Consider the following 19,974-nt stretch of genomic DNA (forward strand, 5'->3'; position numbering starts at 1 on the left):
GCAGTATTTCCTTCACACAAAAAAGAAACAGTACATTACACTCTATACAAGCAAATTGCACTTCTACCATAGCAAAGCTGGCATTTTTTTCTCAACTACATGACACTACCAGAGGAAGACATTACACAGCATAACAAAAAATGAACTTGTGTTTATCTTTTTCAGTTGCAAGCTTACTTCAATGGCTGTAATTTATAGTGGTTTTTGATTGCACAAACATGATCATTAGTCACATGTTTAAAGGGACATAAATGTGAAACAATAAATCGAATCTATAAATTGAACTCCGAGATTTGTGAAGTCATTAATTTCACCACAGCAGGTTTATTAACACGGGAGAAAACGAAAGTGAAATTTCATTTTTTAATGTAATGCCGAAATCTCCGAGCATGACGTCACGAATTTCATAATGCATATTTCGTATTTTGGTGAAATCGGTTAAACAAAATTTTCCTAAACTTCATATGACCAAGCAAACGCAATCAAAATCTATGATGCAGGTGTCTGGTGTGGGAATTTCAAGGTGGTGTCACCACAGACATTATTTTTGCGAGTTTTCACACTTACGTTCTAACAGCAAGTGAGGTGATATTGGAATTTAAAAAGAGTAATTTACAAATACGAGAAAGATCATTTGTCGCTAGCAAATAAATGGCCTTCTGGTACAACTCTACACTCGCACTGCCCTGTCCATGGCAGTTGATTAAACGAATTGCTTGAAAAAATAAACAAGAACAAAATGAGTGTTTCAATGCCTCCTCAGCGAATACTTCTCCTTAACTGACATGCTTGATTGAACGCACCTGGATGTGTAGGCATAGTCCACGAGGCGTTCAAAAGCACTGATGTCAAAGTTTCCATTAATCTTGCATTGGTTCTGCAGTGTACCCTTGGTTTTCTGAGCCAGCAGCTCAAACAGGTAAGGGCTCACACTGGCTACTACAGCCCGATGAGCATAAATCTCGTGCATGTCCTGGCCCGAACCGACCTGCAGTGAAATTGGACCACATTTTTAAATTAGGTGGATCTAAATACTTCTGGTTACTTTTGCAACATTTATTCCATTATTACCTGATCATTTAATCCTATGTACTACACTATATGCAATGGCAATGAGTTAAGCCACTTGCATGGCTATGCAAGATAGACCTTGAATCTTTTGTACTATACTATATGTAATGGCAATGAGTTAAGCCACTTGCATGGCTATGCAAGATAAAGACCTTGAAGCTTTAGGAACCAATTCAGGGCTCTCACTCTCCCTCCCTCAACTTAAGAAGAATATTTAAATGCTGGAAATCAAAAATAAAATGCACGTGGCTTACTTAAAAAGTAAAATTTGCCACTTTTACCGTAAATAGCAACATAAAAATAAGCAAACGGCATCTATTCAGACCAATATTATACAAACAAGCTTTTTAAGGAAGATAAAAAAAATTTGGAGACAAATGTAGAAGTCAGAGTATCTGTATATCATGTACGACAAAAGACACTATTGTTAAAGATGTATATTAGAATGGCTAAAAAATACTTAAAAATACATTTCATTTGCATAAAACCTGAAGTACAACAGAACTGCTGTAAGCTAAGTACTGGAGGTGGAACAGTTTCTCAGATGAATGCCCAAACATGCTCCATTTCAACATGAACCTTTCATTTATCGTACTATAACAAGTGCTCACATCAATAACTCTCTCTCTCTATTTTAGATACACACACACACACACACACACACACACACACACACACACACACACACACACACACACACACACACACACACACACACACACACACACACATCAAGATAAACGAAAACGTATGTCTAATGTCAGACTGATAAACAGGCCTGAGTAAACATCATATGTTCATTAGTGCTACGAAACTACATACGATTGCAGGCGCTGTACCATGTACAATACAGCAATAAACTGTTTCCTCAAAGTCAACAGTGACTAGAGTAATAAGACACTCAACTCACACAAAGTAGTACATGCACCCTGCTAGTGCAAGTTGATAATTATCCACTTCAAAAATAATACCATATACACCAGTAGAATTATGCCCATGCAAATGAGTTGGAAACAAGTGATTCCTGAGTGGGGTGGGGTGAGAAAAAGCAATTCATTTTTTTATACTTGGGTTCTAAATCATTCACCATGTAGTGAGTACCATTAAACCTTTAAAAATTTGCTATGCTGTAACTCATTTGCAATACTCAAAATATGTGTGCCTAATGAGAGCTATTTGATGTTCCAACCAATATATAAGAATGCCTCATTGATTACAAGCAATTGAGATTTGTTCATTTGTCAATGCTTTTTGTAAAACGAAGCTATTGACATACATCATTGGAAAAAAAAGTTAGGTGCCATACAAAGACCGCAATGTCTGCACTTTTAACTTTCCATCATGAATCCCTACCAACTACTGAACATTTCAATCAGTCTGAGATACACAAACGAAAATAATTAATTGATTTGATTGACATGTGGAGCTTTAACGTCCCAAAACCCCCATATGAATATGGGAGATGCCGTAGTGGAGGGCTCTGGAAATTTCGACAACCTGAAGTTCTTTAACGTGCACCCAAATCTGAGCACACAAGCCTACAGCCATTTCGCCTCCATCGAAAATGCAGCCGCCACAGCCGGGATTCAATCCCCCGACCTGCGGGTCAGCAGCAGAGTACCTTAGCCACTAGATCACCGTGGCGGGGCAAACAAAAATTATTAGCTAATTAATAAACTTACATGCAAAACAACATCACAAAACTGCTTGTTCTTGCGCAGCTTGTTCAGATTCATAAGAACTTTGTTGAGGTGGGCCGAATCGTCGAAGACAAGCAGCTCTGCAGGCTTTGCAGGCTTCTGCTCATCCTCATCAAGAGTGTTGATCACGACAGTTGGATCCATTGTTCCCAAATTAGTTCCACTGAAGGCAAAGCCGCTACTAAGAGATTCCACGACTGGAGGCTGATGACCAGAGTCCTGGGTCAGAGGGCAAACAAAATGTCACCAAAAAGGGTACACCTTCTAGGTCAACAACACACAAATGATGCTTCACATTAATCACATAAATGCGAAACTGCATAAATTTCATAATATAACAATGTTTCTGGGCACGTGCCTGTACACAAGCATGAATAATTAAAAGGCAGACTGCAGCTACACTGCAGCTTTGGCAATAAACATTCACTTCTGCAGAAAAATGAGCTCAAAATCAAGCCCAGCCTATTATTTAAAGTATTTTGTTACGGTGCCATTTCTTATCGCGCTTTGTCAGCCCCCGCAGCGCTCTGCCTATCATTGATATTGGCTGGAGTAAGTGGTGAACGATAAGAAAAGGATCATAATCAAGTGAAGTGAATTCTTAAGCCCAATTGGCCAAGGTGATTATATAACGTAATTATCTGTACTAATTCCTTATTTCCAACGTTTACAGCGGCATTACCGCGTTAACGTAGCCACAAGGTTTGCCGGCGCAAATTTCCAGAATCGACTCTATTGGGCATCGTAAAGAACCTCCGAACAGCAGGCAGTATTTTTCTTGGCATGAGCAGACCCTGGTATGACGCGATGTCGCGCCGTATAAGTTGTCTCCCTCTGGCCTGGCTCGCTTAAGTGCACCCCTGGAGACGACGCAGACAAGCGCTTATCGCAGCAAGTGGACCCAACAAGAACCACGTTATCTGGTCGTCTGCCGCGGTCTACGCCTGAAAACACGTGATGTCCGCTACAGTAGCCTGAGCGATTAGATAGGCGCGGCACTCAGGCGCGCCAGCGCCGAGTCAACATCGAAACATGTGTCCCCGTCTCTCAAAACAATACTAGTTGAGTTTCACCTCGCGATTTCTCCACGAAGGGAAAACACTACTTCCACCACTATCGCCGCCATGCGAGAACCCGTAGCAACCGCCGCGCAGACTCTGGACAGGTGTTATGCAACGAAGCAGGCGCAAAATGTTCTTTATCGAGCACTAACACCGATCACACAGGGCACGGGAGACCGCGCGACCAAGCACTAACCTCGTCGCTCCGGGAAAGCAACGAACAGCCCTCGGGACCAAAGATAGCAGTGGCAATCCACGTAGACGCGCACGGGCTTTTGTCGCAGTTCGGACACCTGACCCTCGAGGAAGACGGCGGCAGCCGCTTACGCGGAGATCGCCACTCGAGCAGATTGTTACAGTTAAGATGCAATACACCGCTCTCGGTAGAGAGTCCAGGGAACGGGAGACGCATCTGGTGTAGTAGCTACATTCCCTACCACGCGCTCCCTTTTCGCAGCAGCAGAGCACACGTCTCGTGGAAACTTCCAGTGCGCCCCTAATTGTCTTTTATCGCGTTTGTTCGAGATGTGAAACCAGGGTCTTGCGAAGCGTCGATATACAAGTCGAGAGCCGCGCGATGGCAAAACAAACACTAGAAAGTAGGTCAAACATCTCAATATTGCACGCAACGCACGCGCGCCATCACGATCGACAAATTTACATCGACTGCCGAGTAAACCGCGTGCTGGCACAGCGACGAAGGGCGCTTCGTCACACTCCTGCCAGCTGCAGAAGGGCTGCAGAAGCGCACGACTACACAGCGCTGCTGTTTGTCCCTTCTCCTGTGTCCGCGCACTTGCGCGCTCTGTTGAAATGTGTTCAAGGGCCTTGTGTCCCCGACAGACCAGTGACACAAACGCGGGTCTCTCCCGCGTCTTTCGCAACATATCTCGTCTTGTCTCTTACCATAATTGCGGGAACATCCCCCCCCCCTTCTTCCTACGAGGGGACAACGCAAAGAAGATTCTCATTCCCGCCTTTCCAGAGAATCCGCCGTTGTGGCGGTGTTGCGCGCGCTGAACACGTGACAATTACAACTACGTAGGCCCCTATGAAGGTCGCCATAGCCGCCGCAAGGACAGGAACACCTGTTTACCGCCGCGAGCAGAGCGCGTCAGCGGCGCGGCAAGCGACCAGACACCTTCTCGCCGAGGACGCGGATTGATATGCATAGCGCTCGGATGAGTCGTCACAGGCGCGCTCTCGCTAACTGCGCAGCTGAACGGGTCTCTGCTGTACATATAGGCGACACGTGCCGCATATCGACCGCCGGGGCGACTTCCTAGTTCTCTTTTATTGCATTCGTCCAAAGCACGCCGCGCCACGCATGGAAACGCGCAATTACTCAAACGTACGCGAATCGTGCCCCTGACGCTGGTTACATGCTACGGTACTCGAATGAGCGCGCAAAGCGTTCGCTCAATCGGAATAAAACGCCAGCTTGATGATGCGCAAAACAGGTACGCGGAAGCACGCAACTAAACAATAAGTCTTGACGCGTAAAAGCTGACGGCAACGAGTTTACGATGGCACACTGAACTATCTCAGAAAATAAATTTTAGAGGCTGCAAGAGGTTGTACGGTTCAAATTAAGGGTAAGGTCACACGCTTTGCAGCAAAAGAGACGAGATAAAATCATCGCTAAAAGTTGAGAAAACACGAGACACACGAAAAGACCGAATATTTCCGCTGTTTTAGCAGGCACCGTTAACTTTCTCAAATGCGCTAACAACACGTACACTATGCAGTTGTACCGAATACAGTCACAGGTTGCTGGGAAATTCGAAGTTTTCTCAGACCGAGTAGTCTCCCAACTTCTGACGCCGAATGTACACTTTAGTACATGCTATATGGTAGGTACATAGTTGTAATTCTGACACTCTTATGTTTAATAGTATGCACTATCGGTGCAAAAGTGCCCTGGACACGAGATCTGCGAATAAGCCGAATTCTCGCTTGGCTTGACAACATAGCATTCAATTGCGATCGAGTTCGTGTATAGCTTTAGCAATCGACACAATTCTTCCGAAACTAGAATGGCCGTGCATTATACAGCATAAACTCACAACGGTCATCAAGCTCGTGTCCAGGATACTTTTGGTCTCAGGAGCATACGGTACCGCAAAGAATACACGCCAAAAAAATTGCAGTCGTAATTGAGACCACACAAATTACACAAACCTACCTCGGCACGCATAATTACCGAGTAAATATGCCACCGGTGCGTTTAACGATGGCCGGACCAATGCTCAGCGTAACGCACGCGCTCAGGATAAAAAGCAGATGAAAATTTTAAATGATCGTGGCCCATTCAGGAAACTTAAAACAAGAGTAGAGGTGCCACGAATGTAATTCTTTCAGCTCGTCTGCCAACACACTAGAAATAAAATTTGCTATGCGCATTAGCGAGACGCTTACGAAGGAGGCTCACACAACCGAAACTGTTGAATCTCGTGATTTGCGGTCACGTCACGGTAGCTCAGCCGCCGCAGATGGAAATGGCAAACATGCCACTTTGAACTGAGTTATTCTGCTTACAAGCTGAGAAACAATTAACCACGCTAAAAGCAAAGTGTATGTGCGTGCGTGTGGTGGGAGCATATGCAGTGGTCATCGGTTCGAGAGTATAAAAAAAAGTACCCACGTTTGCATACAATTAAGAGCTTGCTAGCTGAAAGCGGCGAGCAGGCGACCGATTTCAGCAAGCAAAAATTGGTCACCTGTTGCCAGTCGATGGCGCGTATGACTTGTTGCAGCTAATCCCTGCCCTTTCAGAACAAAGCTTTCGGTACCATTTATGCTACGAGAAAAAAACAAAACAAAAACAAGCAAGTCCGAATAAGGCCCGAAACAAGAGAGAGGCTAAGAGAAGCCGGCCGGCATGCACACTTGCCCAGGCTGTGACGCGAGGACGGACACTGCACTCGTCAGCTCGGCAGAGACGGACTCCCCTGCGGTGCCAGATAGAGGCAAGACGGGTCTCCTCTGGGCGGCCTTCCCGATGGCCCCTGCCACTACGTCGACAGTCGAGCGCAGATAAGCGCTGCTCCGCAATCGGAGACAAGCGGCCGGAGGCTCTCCGCCCGGCCTCTACCACCCTTCCCGGTTACGCAAGAGCGGCCCTCGCTGCGCGGCCCCACCAACAAGGTCGGAGAAGTAACCGCGCACCTGCTGCACCAGCAGTTCAAATCAATATACGTTTCACGCCTGACGATAAGCAACGCTCCCGAAGAACAAACGCACAACTCACGCTACGAACTCTGCCAACTAAACCGCAACCTGGGACACTCACTGCACATGCGCATGCCAGCTCAGACTAACTCAAGTTCGACTCAATACGGGGAAAAGCGACGGAAAGTGTTCATGCACCAAGGAAGGGCGCAAGATATGGATATCATGTGTGCGAATAACGAGCCTGCAGCACCTTTCAGTCCTGACGATGCTTTCGGCTGTTCCCTTTGTCACGGGCCATCGAAGTATCTGACCCAGAAAACTAAAGACCAACAATACAAATTAAAGAAAAGTTCGCTTGGTTTTTTTTACACCGCTATCGCATGCTTAAATGTTCTAGAACTCCACGTCACATGTCATTTCGCAATATTACATAAATGGTAACACCATGCGTGTGCAACAGGGCCCAGCAAAGTGAACTTTGCAAATTAAGCGATTAACACAGTTCACTGTCCCCAGGGACTGGACGACACGGGGCGCTCCCACCGAAAGCTTTATCCACAATGAGGCGCAAGATCGGACCAAACGATGACACACACACTGTTGTGCGCGATCAAAACCACAAAGCGCGCACTTTGCCTCCGCTCTGACCGTGGTGAAACTTGAACGGGGAAGCTGCAGGTATATAGACGGCGGCATGATCAATCCGCGAAGCGTCCGCCTGGCGATGCCACTCTCGCCTCAAGTCCAGGCGGGCCGCCACGAAGGGGGCAAAGACGCGCCGCCATGGGGGCCAGCACCCTCCGACGCAGGGGAGAGCGATCGATGCGCAACCAGCGGGCCCAGCGCGAAAACTTCGATCGGAAAAGTTTCGCCACCGGTGCTCATGAGCCTGCGTTTACGACCGTCGGGCGACGAGGAAGTGCGGAGCAGCAATCCCTTCTTCTGACTCCATTTCGCACGACGTCGGATCGCCTAATTATGACTCAAGTAGACTGCACCATGGTGTACTTCCCTTCCCTCACGATGATTCTCGACGGCCTACTTTATACCCCGCGTGGCCTGTTCACCTTTACTTCTTCATTAGAAGATTTGGCTATTCAAACCACTTCGCATAACATTTCATGCGTCATCGCTGGTTGCACGGTTCTTCGCTTTATTGAACAAACAATTCTTAGCTGCAATTAACAACCAATAACGAACTGTCATGATAATGCCGTACTATATTGAAATGTTCTTCGATAACATTTAATCGACTAACGTTCTCTTCAAATTGTTAAATAAATTTTTCCGTCGTTTGTTGGAAGCCCTTGGAATCCATTTAGCACTGCTGTGCCGGACATCATTCCCAAATGAAAGATAGCGAATTTTCGGTGTTGTGTTTTAAATGATTCCCAATGCAAGTGTGGCAAATGTATATTGGAAGTATACAGTGAAAAAAAAAAAAACAACTATATCTTGTTTTTGGGCACGTAATCGCGCATATGCTTAAAACCACGATACCACCCTCTTTTGGGATAAAATATTGCAGTTTCCATGCAGGCTTCCTTGATTGATATGTGGGGTTTAACGTCCCAAAACCACTATATGATTATGAGAGACGCCGTAGTGGAGGGCTCCGGAAATTTAGACCACCTGGGGTTCTTTAACGTGCACCCAAATCTGAGCACACGGGCCTACAACATTTCCGCCTCCATCGGAAATGCAGCCGCCGCAGCCGGGATTCGAACCCGCGCCCTGCGGGTCAGCAGCCGAGTACCTTAGCCACTAGACCACCGCGGCGGGGCTGCAGGCTTCCTTCATACAATACCTGCACAACCACTTATCTTCCATAACCTAATCAATAATAGCCCAATTAGTGGACTATGTAATGCATTTCTGAATACTGTTGTGAAAGCACTTCCTTGCTAGACGCCGATTCTCATTCGATATTTTTTTTTTTGGGGGGGGGGGGGATATTCTACACAATACGTTAATGGTCTCACGTTCTTATCAATCCTATGTAACTAGACGTTACGCAGTTACTTGGTGCACGGGGTTTATTACAAATTTCGTGTTCATGGGGTTGACAAGGGCGTTCTTTCTGACGCTCCAGGGAAGGCACGATGACCGACTATACATCTTCGAGCCGAAAATGTACAGAATACCCCAACGTTCCACGCAGTAGATTATTGATCTTCGCCTTGCAGCGCATTCGGCCAAAAAAGATACGCTGAAACATCCCATATTTTGCTGTACATCACACATAAAGAGAGGCGTTGCTCGCGAGGGGAGATCGAGGAATGTGATTATTACATACATGACTAAGGGCGTATGCTATTACATACGTTGTCTTTAGGCATAACTCTTTCCACAAGGCGCGCTAAACATCCGCAACAGCACAAGCGAGCCCAAATGAACATGACACTTGGCTGGTTTGTTGCTGGGTTTAACACCCAAAAGTGACTCGGGCTTTGAAAGACAACGCAGCGGAAGGTTCTGGATTACTTTGCCCACCTAAGAGCTGTTTAACGCGCACTGATGTCGCACAGTGCACGGAGCCTTGATTGATTGATTGATATGTGGGGTTTAACGTCCCAAAACCACTATTTGATTATGAGAGACGCCGTAGTGGAGGGCTCCGGAAATTTAGACCACCTGGAGTTATTTAACGTGCACCAAAATCTGAGTACACGGGCCTACAACATTTCCGCCTCCATCGGAAATGCAGCAGCACGGAGCCTTCATCGAAACGCTACGGCCGGGATGGAACCCACGGTTTTGGGGTCAGCAGCTGAGCGCTGTAACCCCACTACGCCACCGCTCCGAGCCTACGCATAGTAGGGAGGTTCATGCAGTGCGCAATGGCGCATCGCGCTAATAATCAGTACTCATATCCACCGTAGACACGAGCAATTAACACACACACACACACACACACACACACACACACACACACACACACACACACACACACACACACACACACACACACACACACACACACACACACACACACACACACCACTTATTAAAAATGCCAAGTGGGTCATTCCCGCCAAACGTCCCAGCCATTTTCGCGACCATCTCAAATGTATTCGAAAAAAAAAAAAAATCGTGCCGATTTACTGCAGTGACAACAGTGAACTGCTAGAATATTTCCGAGAGAAAAAAAAAATTGGTCATGTGGCCGCTTTCTGTACTTCCCGGAATGTCGTTTGGGTGTTGTTTGCGGAAAAAAAATTATTTTAAAAGTAGCGCTTCTTTTTTCTATACCGAATTCGATCCACATGTTAAGGAAAGGTGCTTGTGTAAGGTGTTTGAGTATATATTAGCGCAATTTTCTGGTACATAGACCTCCAAAAATTTAGTCACAATGTGTTATGTTTGCGTTTTTTTTTCTACTGCAATACTGCACTATGTATGAATATCTGAGTAGTGAATACTTACTTCACAAAAATTTTATTTTGAGGAAAAAATATTTTCAGACCTCTCCACATGGTAAACTTTCAAGAAAAATAACTATTTCGCAAAATAGTCATTTTTGTGCATATTGAGACACAATTTGCACCGTGTAGTGGTTCAATTAAAAATCACCTTTATACCTAAATCTAAAGCAAATTTCAAGGCGACAGCTGTTGTATGACCAAATCGGAAGATAGGCGCCAATGGGAAAGTTCAAAAATTTTGTCCTAAAAAAAATGTAACGATAAGATTTGCAATACGAAAAGAACTGTTTATTTGTTTTCGATTTAAGTATAATGGTTATTTTTAATTGGACCACCACATGGTGCAAATTGCGTGTCAATATGCACAAAAACGACAATTTTGCAAAATTTGTGATTTTTTTCTCGTAAAGTTTAGAAGATTGAGAGGTTTAAAAATATTTTTTCCTCAAAATATACCTTCTGTGGAGTAAGTATTCACTACTCAGATATACATACAAAGTGTTAATTGCAGTCGGAAAAATGCAAACATAACACAATTTGGCTAAATTCTTGGAGGCGTATGTACCAGAAAATTGCACTTGTATTACAGCCCTTCAAACACCTTACACAAGCACCTTCATTTAACATTTTAGCCAAATTTGGAATAGAAAAAACGAGCGGTACTTCTAAAATAAATTTTTCACAATGAACACCCAAACGACATTCCGGGAAGTTCAGAAGGCAGCCACGTAACCAAATTTTTTTTTTCTCTCGGAAATATTCTACCGGTTCTCCGTTTTCGATGCAGTAAATCAGCACAGTTTTTTTTTTTTCGAATACATTTGAGATGGTCGCCACAATGGCTAGGACGTTTGGCATGGAATGACCCCAGCGCAGAATATAAAGCGAGCTGAAGGTGGATGCATATTGAAGCAGATACTGAATTTCATTGGCAACTCGTGCCAAATTCGAAATACTTTATGACTGACTTTCGTCACTTGGCCAAGGAAGCTGCCGGGAGACAATGTCTCTCCGTTGGCCCCTCCTAGGTCTGCCGGAAATTAATAAAGTCTACATCTCTCTCTCTCGTCACTTGTGAGAACACAACGGTACAAATCATCAAGTCCCTTCCACATTGATCAAATTATCCACGTCCATTTCACTAAGTCCCGCACTTTTGTGTCACATGACTTTCGCTTGAAAGTAAACTAAAAAAAATCCGAAGCACCGTAATATAAGCGTAAGAGGTTTAATTCGGATATGATGGATGCCATGCGGCCCCAACAGGTTACCGAGCTAGGAGAAACACCCCCTGCAAACGGAACCAAGCACCTCCTTCCTTCCCTCGGCTACCGTCATACTTGCCTCCGAGGCCAGATGGCCGCCGACGGTGGCCTTGACCGTGCCCCGGCCGTCAGCCGTCGCGACGCATTCCGGGTGCGGCAGACGGGGATGCCCGCAAGCAGACTGCTCGGCCCGGAGAGCCTTCCGACAGCGGGTTGCCGCCGTCTGCCCTCATTTCGCAAGCGACGGCTTCCCTGGCTCAGGTCCCTGGACACCCAGGAGCTCGAACCTAGCGGCGCTAAACTGCAGCCACACTCAGAGCAACCTCTCTAAGCTGCGCAGCACACTAGGTGGTGGCGTGAGCACAGGAAGCCACGGCTGTCTTACGTCCGACTCGTGCGTGGTAAATCCCCACTGCCAGACAATGAGCAGCGCTAAGCACGGAGAGCCACTATTCGTCGGGGCCCCGGCTCTGCCTTATACAACGAAGCGTTCAGAATTGCGAAGCAGCCTGCGTGCCGGCACTCAGCCAACGCGAAAAATGTGGTAATCATTCCTCAATCATGTTCACGCGACGGACCAGTCAGGGGGCACGAAAGTTGACATTTCTCCTTGCCCCTGCTTCTTAGACCCGTATTCACAAACCAACCTAATCGTTACCTCAAGTTTTCCTTATCGGTTTTATGCCTTTATTGCGCTTAATGGGCAAAGTTGGCTAGTATTAATGAAGTAATCTTGGTATTACCTTCTACCCTGTTGCTATTTTTATGCCTTTATACCGCATGGAGAGAGTACACGAACTTGAGAAAAACCAGAGGTAAGGGCACAGTTGGTTTGTGAATACGGGTCTTACACTCGTACCTGGCAAAGCAGCAATTACAGTTCAAACACCTGAATGAGTCGGCTCATGAGGCGGCGCGCGACCTAACCTACCGGCGACCGCGCATTCCCAGGACAGCTTAGAGACTATACCAAAAATAAGGACACACTTTCGACATACAACGAGGCAACAAGTATTTTATCTCGCACGCAGAATTCACTCCCTTCCACATCCGCGGCTTAACAGCGCTCAGGCCCTAACAATCCGGCTTTTGCAAATACATGTCCCAACCAGTTACCGACACGTATACCGACAGCTCTTGTCCCTGATGCGAAGAAATATCCACGTTGGAGGAGATGCTCTGGCGAAGTGCCTGGTCATATTCTACAGTCAACAACAACTCGACCAGGTAGTATGCGGCCCTCCGTAGCCCCCTTCTGGCCGATCGACTCTGGGCTGTCCAGCAGGCCCACAACGCGGCCGAGAGGCCTGACCTTGCGGTCTCTGCGTAGGAACGGTCCGCTGAATGTTGAGACACGCTCTACGGGACATAAATAGTTTTCTATAACCGCGGAAAACCATCAATAGCTCATCATTCCTTCAACATCTCCGTGCTAAAAGCTCCATCCGTGTCATATTCATTAGTGAAGTCGAAAAATAGGTCCCAATTCACTACTTGACGCGCAAACTCAGTCACCTGTCTTCTACGATTAGCGTTAGACCACGCCCGCCCGTCAGCTTCAACCGGATACAGACGAAGAGATTCAGACAGCTGAAGTTGGCGTTCCTGCTAAAGCACATGACACAGGTTTACCGTAACACCATAACATATATGACCCATGCCCCTTTGCTGCCATTAATTCAAACCACGCTTCATTGTACAACGCTTTCGTGGCAGCGCATAAGCCTGGTGAACGTGTACTGAATACTGCATAGGCCGAGCCAAGAGTCTGTTGGCTGTCCCGCGTATACCGTGAGGCAACCATGCAAACGAACGGCTACGTTTCCGTCCTTGCAACGTGGCATCGAAGAGAGAGCAGCGCTAAGCACAATGACTGGATTCTAGCTTCAAGGAAGTTCCACCCACGGTGGGGTCCGTGCGCTGAAACAGGATGACAGCGACTTGCGATGAAATAGCTTAAAGAGGCTTTTCTTTTCTTTTTCGAAGTATGACCCAGGTAGAAATCGCCATGTTGTCACTCTTCATGGTTCTCGACAACACCATGCCTAAAGTTGCGCCACAACCCCAGCTAGTTCTGCCAGAACCGGAATCATGACGTCAATGAAGTCATTTACTTGCAAAGCGCGGCTCCCGAATGTCTCATGATCTTGTTGATAAATTTTGCAGTGATGACGAGCGATTCGCTGCAGGGCAAGACCCACGTATACGACCAAAGGAGGGTCATACCACTGTTACTGTGCGACTATGTATACAGCGATGAATTATGAGCATACTGATACGTCGTGGACGCAAAGAGACATCCGCCAAGGCCGCACACCTTGACAGCACATCCAGGTTGTGTCACTTAGCCTGATAAAGTTAAGATCCTTCAGAAAATTAAGTGGTTTCTTCTTGCAAAAAGATTCTGCGGGGGAGATTCGCTATTCGTAAGCTAAAGCGAAACGATTTTTTTTTGCCTGTTTAATTTGTGCATGCCGAGATCCACAATTCCGTGCGAGCACTTCACCGCGTCTAACACAGACTGCATACGCTCGCCCCTAAAGAGCAAGTAAATTTGGGCGCCATACGTACGCCCTATTCAGACTCGACTGTATATGAAAGTTTTTTTTTTTTTCGTGATGTAATTGTTGGTGAAGAAGTACCTATAGTTGATGCTTAATCAGTATTTTTAACCGCGTGCTTATGGTTTAGGCATTGCGCGTGCGCTAGAATTGTCGTTTAGTATTTTTACCAGCGAAAAATAAGGGCTCAAATAAATAGTAGAAACTGCGGCAGAGTTGCTTGTTTTCTTGCTACGAATGTGGCCGTTCTTTGCCTCTAAGTATACGCTTCTTTCTAAACAGCATGTCAAGACACGTTGATCATATTGGTATGTTCTCATGTACAGAAGCGAATGAACATGAATAATTAGAGGATTTTTAGGCTTCCGCAGCTGAAGCTTAGGGCGTAGGTCTGAAAGACGTGGCCCGCCCCGCACATGACAGACTATCCTCGTCTCACATATATTTACTTTTCTTAATATTTTCACGAGTTACACAAACGTATCTGGACTAAAGCATTTCCCCCTTGAGGTAACCCCTGCTGTAATCCTGTCTTAACGTGAAACAACTGCATATTCCAGTATAGGCGTCAAGATGAAAGTCATTTTGGATGACAATATCGATGTGCTGCTGCTGGAATATTGACACCGAATCCCCTTCAGAAATGACCAATGTACTATCAACAAGCTTGCGGGACGTTGGATCCACAACAAATGCGAATTTTTGCTATATCAGAACTTAATGCTTGTAATCAAGCTGGTGACTATAAGTCGTAATGCCAAGTGCAGTATGAAAGATTATTTCAAGATTACATTCCCAGACAAAGCGGGAATTTAACTTTATCGAACATATTGCGTCCTGCAAACTTAAGATGTTGGGAGTATGTAGTATGAAATGGTCTCTCAAATGGCAACGTTTGCCGACCTTTTGTACAACTACCCTCCCCATTTTTCCCTGCTGTCCAGGCCCTAGCGGGACTAAATTTCGTTACCGCGGCCCGCTAGATGAGGAGAGTCGGAGAGCCACAGCTCTTACGACTTTTAGCCGTTTAAGCGCATCATTCATTGAGCGACAATGAAAATGATGACCACAGTGACAAAGTTTCTCATACATATGGTCAACTAACATCGACTACCGTGTACTCAGATTTGGGTGCTAGTTAAAGAACCCCAGGTGGTCGAAATTTCCGGAGCCCTCCACTACGGCGTCTCTCATAATCATATGGTGGTTTTGGGACGTTAAACCCCACAAATCAATCAATCAATCAACTAACATCGACTACTCAATGTGAAGGTAGAGCACTATCTTCAATGCGCACATTCACGTGCTTGTCGACATGCCATATTGTGGTTGATTTCGAGGCCCGTTGTGCCTTAATTAGTGTGTGTGCGCGCGGTTGAGACAGAGAGAGAGAGAGATGAGGCCGTAATAACAGCAAGTAATAACGCTTTTAAGGATGTTATACGCGAGCACGTTCAGTCAGGCTCGTTCGCATGATGCGCAGAGCCGCGCCAAGATACGAAAACAAAAGGAGAGAGCGGTGCCGCTCCTTATATTGCCTGATGCCCTTCGATGTTTCCTTCTGCCGGTGACGTAATTGCATGCGAAACGAGGGGGATGAATCAATCTGACCGCGCAATCAAGGGGAGATGATGGTAGGCTATCCTTTTTAATTGTAATTGTTTCCAAAGCTGAGTTAGAGAGCCATCTCAAATTAGGTGGTGGTAGTGGTTAGAAGAGGAAGAAGGCACCTAATTTCTGCAGCCCGGTTGGGAGCACGGCGCAGTGCCTCAAATTAGATGGCAGAACGATGCTCACCTTTCACTTTGATTTCACCCTCTCGCCGCGCAACATCTGTACGACAAGGCTACTTTCCTTCTCCCCCCCTTCACACACAGATATCCACACTGCCTGCACTCGCCCTTCCATAAGATAGTACGGTACTGTTTCTGAAGCAGCGCAGCACAGCAGGTCACTTGTGACGCGAAGGTCGTTTACTCAAATGCACCTTAATCCATCTTCAACTTTGAAAATCAACAAGGTTATCACCGCTTTTGTTGTCTAGACAGCGACAGTACCACGCAGTTAGAAACATAAGGTATCAAAGTTTAGCTGTTGGGGCGACATGCGAAGCCAGTGGACGAAACGAGCCGAGTGGTTTTGCAGACTTCAAATCGAGAAAGTGTCCAACGTGAGTGCAGACCATGTGCCGCAGTCCCTTGGCACAGGCCCCAACCAACCTTTCAGGAAACAGGGCCACCTCTTCGAAGAAGCGGCAAAAAGGTTGCGCCAGAAACCGACGTGGAAACGACCCATCATGTCTTCCTTGTCCGCGCGCGTTTAACGTGTGACGCGCGCAAAAAAAAAAAAGAAAGACATGAGAATGGGGTTAAAAAGCACTTCTGGAATGCAAGGATTTCAAAATTGCATTTATGCGGAACGGCAAGCCCAAAGGTAATTGCCTATGTGTATCAGCACACACGGTCGGTGAGAACACAACTCGCGTTTCATTACTTAAGCATACGAAGCTGCAGCGCAACGTGCTATGTCGCGAAACGTGCCATCTGCCATAATACCCACATTGCGGAATCGAAGTGCGGTCTAAAGGCAGCGAATTCCAACAAGATACATTGCACAGCTTAGAATAGCACAGACGTCGGGAGACGCAGCAAGGCAGCGCGGTGAGAGTATAACGACCCATAGCAACAGGGTATAGGAAAAATTCTCGATCAAACCCGACAAACGTCCGACAAGGAAGGGCACTCGAGCTTTACTGCATGCGTCTCCCCATCCGCCTCTGGCGGAAATCAACTCGCCACGTTGTGCTTGCTGAAAAAAGCGCCACAGCCACGAAGCCGCCGCTGGTAGATCCGCATCAAGGAATAACGGTATACGCAATGACATCATATTACCTACACGTTCGCTGACGAACACAGAGGCACGAGAAAACGCGTTATACAGCGCATTCACTTGTCCTCGAGTCAATTTAAGCCTATAGAGCGAGTTAAAGCTCCCACATTTCAACAATGCAATCACCGCGCGAAGAGCGACAGGAAACACCGTCCCGTAAGAGACACGGTGTAAAGCAGCAGACGCCACGTATTGCACAGTGAAAAGACAGATGAACGGCTATACTTCCAGCAGCCAACCTCGGAGACGACGCTGCTCTGGAGGCACAAAACGGCTGGCCGCAAGGCTGTCAGGCCGAGAATAGTCCACCAAAAGTAAATGCGGAACGAGTGCACCCCAAAAGCAGCGACGAGCGTTGTCTTTTTCTCCGACTATGCACCGCCACCGTTATAACGAAGCCCCCCCCCCCTCCCCCATTTAAACATATATCACTGAGTAGTACTAAAAACTGGGCCGGTTGGTCCTGTTTACCTCAACCAGTTAAAAAAAAATTGCATGTGTATATACATATGGTTTGTACACGGGCGCACACACGAACTAGCGCACGAACATGCATAAAGTGACGGCTGTCGTATCAGTTTCCGGACTCACTATCAGTTTCCGGAAATGACAACCCTGTCGAAACACGGTACATCTCCAAACATTTGCCCAATGAAAGCCCACCGAAATAAAAAGAAAATCGCGTCTTTGTCGAGATCCCGACCTTTCGAACCGTCGGGACCGTTGTCTCCAATCACAAATGGTGCTAAACCGCATGAACGTCTAGAGTTACTGCACCGTTTTCCTTCATATATGCCGTAACTACACGAACTACCTACGTAATGCACGCACATCTCAGATTCACAACTACCGGGAATGCAGTATTAACCTTGTGGCCAAATATCGCTGCAACTGCGCCAGACGCGGAGCTGGATGGTTGCGTTTGCTCAATGCAAGCCCGGGACAAGCAATCAATGGACGTTGCTCCATCCTTTCAAGGAAACAACACGGCTTCAATCATCGTAGGTCGGACGACAACGCTCCAGCAGGAGACCAACCACCTGTGCCTCGAGGCAGACAGCTGCTAGCCGGTCGACACTGGTTCTTGCCGACCTATTTGTCGCGTCACTTAGAGCCGGTTCAACCACTGGGAAACACGCACAAATGAGGCACTGCTAAACACAGCGAAGCAGAGCAGCCACCGAACGTACAGAGAAAAACAAGTAATGAAGAAACAATACAGCGCATGGAGTAGCGCCTTGCGCCCCAGGGCATGCCCATCCGCCGACTTTCCTCTTGCTTCTGCGGCGAAAGAAGCGAGACAGATCGGTTGTTCCTGTGTCTAGCGAAGTCGTCGCCGAAGAAACTGAACGCTGATCGCCTTTCAACATTTCAAAGAGAACGCCTCAATGCGGTGGTTGTATGTGGTACCAAAAAAATAACATTGAAGACGCAGCGAGCAGAGCACAGCAAAAAAAAAAATTTTCATCAAGCGCCTTTACTATGAACGGAGTAACAATGGAAGAAATCAAAGCACGGCCACCACTTATCGCCACTACGGGTGTGGAGGTACGTGTATATCCTCTGTGACATGATCACTCGCAGAAAAAAAAGCGAAAAAAAAGTGTCTGCTTCACAAATCCGTATTACATCCGTATTACAAATAGTGGACCAGATTACAATGCACGACACAAGCGCAAACGAAGCGCTTCTGCCGTGTCGCTTATACTGTGTAACCCTGTATAAATGTGCACTGTTTCACTCCCCTTATGTACCAACAAGCCCAAGCTTATTTTATCGATATGTTTCATTGCGTTTCTTCCGAGTTTTTTTTTTTTCTCTTCTATGCTACTTGGCACGGGATAAAATTTTCTCGCTGCTAGTTCAATACATGCAGCCCCCCCCCCCCCCCCCCCCGCTCCCACACGTCTGAATGTTGCCGCCATAGCTCCCCGTTAGAATCTTCCTCCTCAGATGCATATATAGTGCTTACTATTGCCTACACACTCGAGCTTGAAGTGCAGTGCAAGCAGTTTGCCAGTATCCAGAGAGACAACTGAACTCTTGGCTCCATGTGTCTAATAAGTGAGCCGTACCATGCAAGCTAGCCCAAACATACTTGCAACATGTAATCCTTTATGCCGCTCGGAAAACTTTGCGAACACAAAATGGAAAAAGAGAAGAACGCTAGCGTTGCACTGAACGGTGACAGTGTTTTCAACTATCGAATCCATTTGATATCTTTGAGCTGCCCAGCCGTTTTGAGCTATCGAACCAATTTACGGCGATCGGCTAGGGCTAAATCTTCCCAGATCGATTAACTCACGATTTGCGGATTCCCAGTGAAGGCATGGAGAGAACGGTGAAAAAGGTTACAATGAGAAGACAGTGTACCTGACTTGATGCTCCCTACACTTCACTTTTTTCCCTCGTGACTGCAACGCATGGGGCCGTATCGGCAAAATTTAGCGGCCTCGTGGATGTAAATATACAGTTGAAACTCGACCTAACGAAGTGATAAGGACACTCGAATCGTTTCGTTAAATCGGGAAGTTCATTGAACCAAGTGAGGGATTTTTGGGTTCTTTGAAATATAATAAAATTGTAACGTCGCGAGAACGAAAAGCCACCCGGAAATCATTGTGGCCACCAACGTACACTCGTTCGCGTGTGAAAAGCCCACGAGGGCGGCCTAGATATGCATCTCCCCCCCCCCCCCCCCCCCCCAATGTCACGCGGACATACACCATGTCCGGCCAATGCAAGCCAGAACGGTTACGCAAGGCAATGACGGGCGAATGATATGCGCAGACCGAGACGAAAAAAGTTTCGAAGCGACGATTAGTGCT

The 19,974-nt window shown here is 46.6% G+C and overlaps 1 protein-coding gene across 8 annotated transcripts in view; it reads right to left on the bottom strand.

Annotated features, from left to right (window-relative positions):
• The window catches only part of LOC119187785 (influenza virus NS1A-binding protein homolog), a 76,298-nt gene that overhangs the window by 37,060 nt on the left and 19,264 nt on the right, over positions 1-19,974 (bottom strand). Inside the window, exons 1-3 of one of the 8 annotated variants that reach the window (XM_075878811.1) lie at positions 7,655-7,746; positions 2,754-2,990; positions 804-988 (exon numbers count right to left, since the gene is read on the bottom strand). In XM_075878811.1, the coding sequence (XP_075734926.1) occupies positions 804-988; positions 2,754-2,990; positions 7,655-7,702 (470 nt within the window). In that variant the 5' untranslated portion in view covers positions 7,703-7,746. Of the gene's footprint in view, positions 1-803; positions 989-2,753; positions 2,995-3,453; positions 3,981-4,028; positions 4,498-4,738; positions 4,757-6,017; positions 6,045-6,552; positions 6,674-6,729; positions 6,859-7,654; positions 7,747-19,974 lie in introns of those variants that run through there. The other 7 variants (XM_075878814.1, XM_037435868.2, XM_075878812.1 and 4 more) reach the window with 7 other exon arrangements.

This window comes from Rhipicephalus microplus, chromosome X (genome assembly GCF_043290135.1).
Source record: "Rhipicephalus microplus isolate Deutch F79 chromosome X, USDA_Rmic, whole genome shotgun sequence".
NCBI lineage: Eukaryota > Metazoa > Arthropoda > Arachnida > Ixodida > Ixodidae > Rhipicephalus > Rhipicephalus microplus.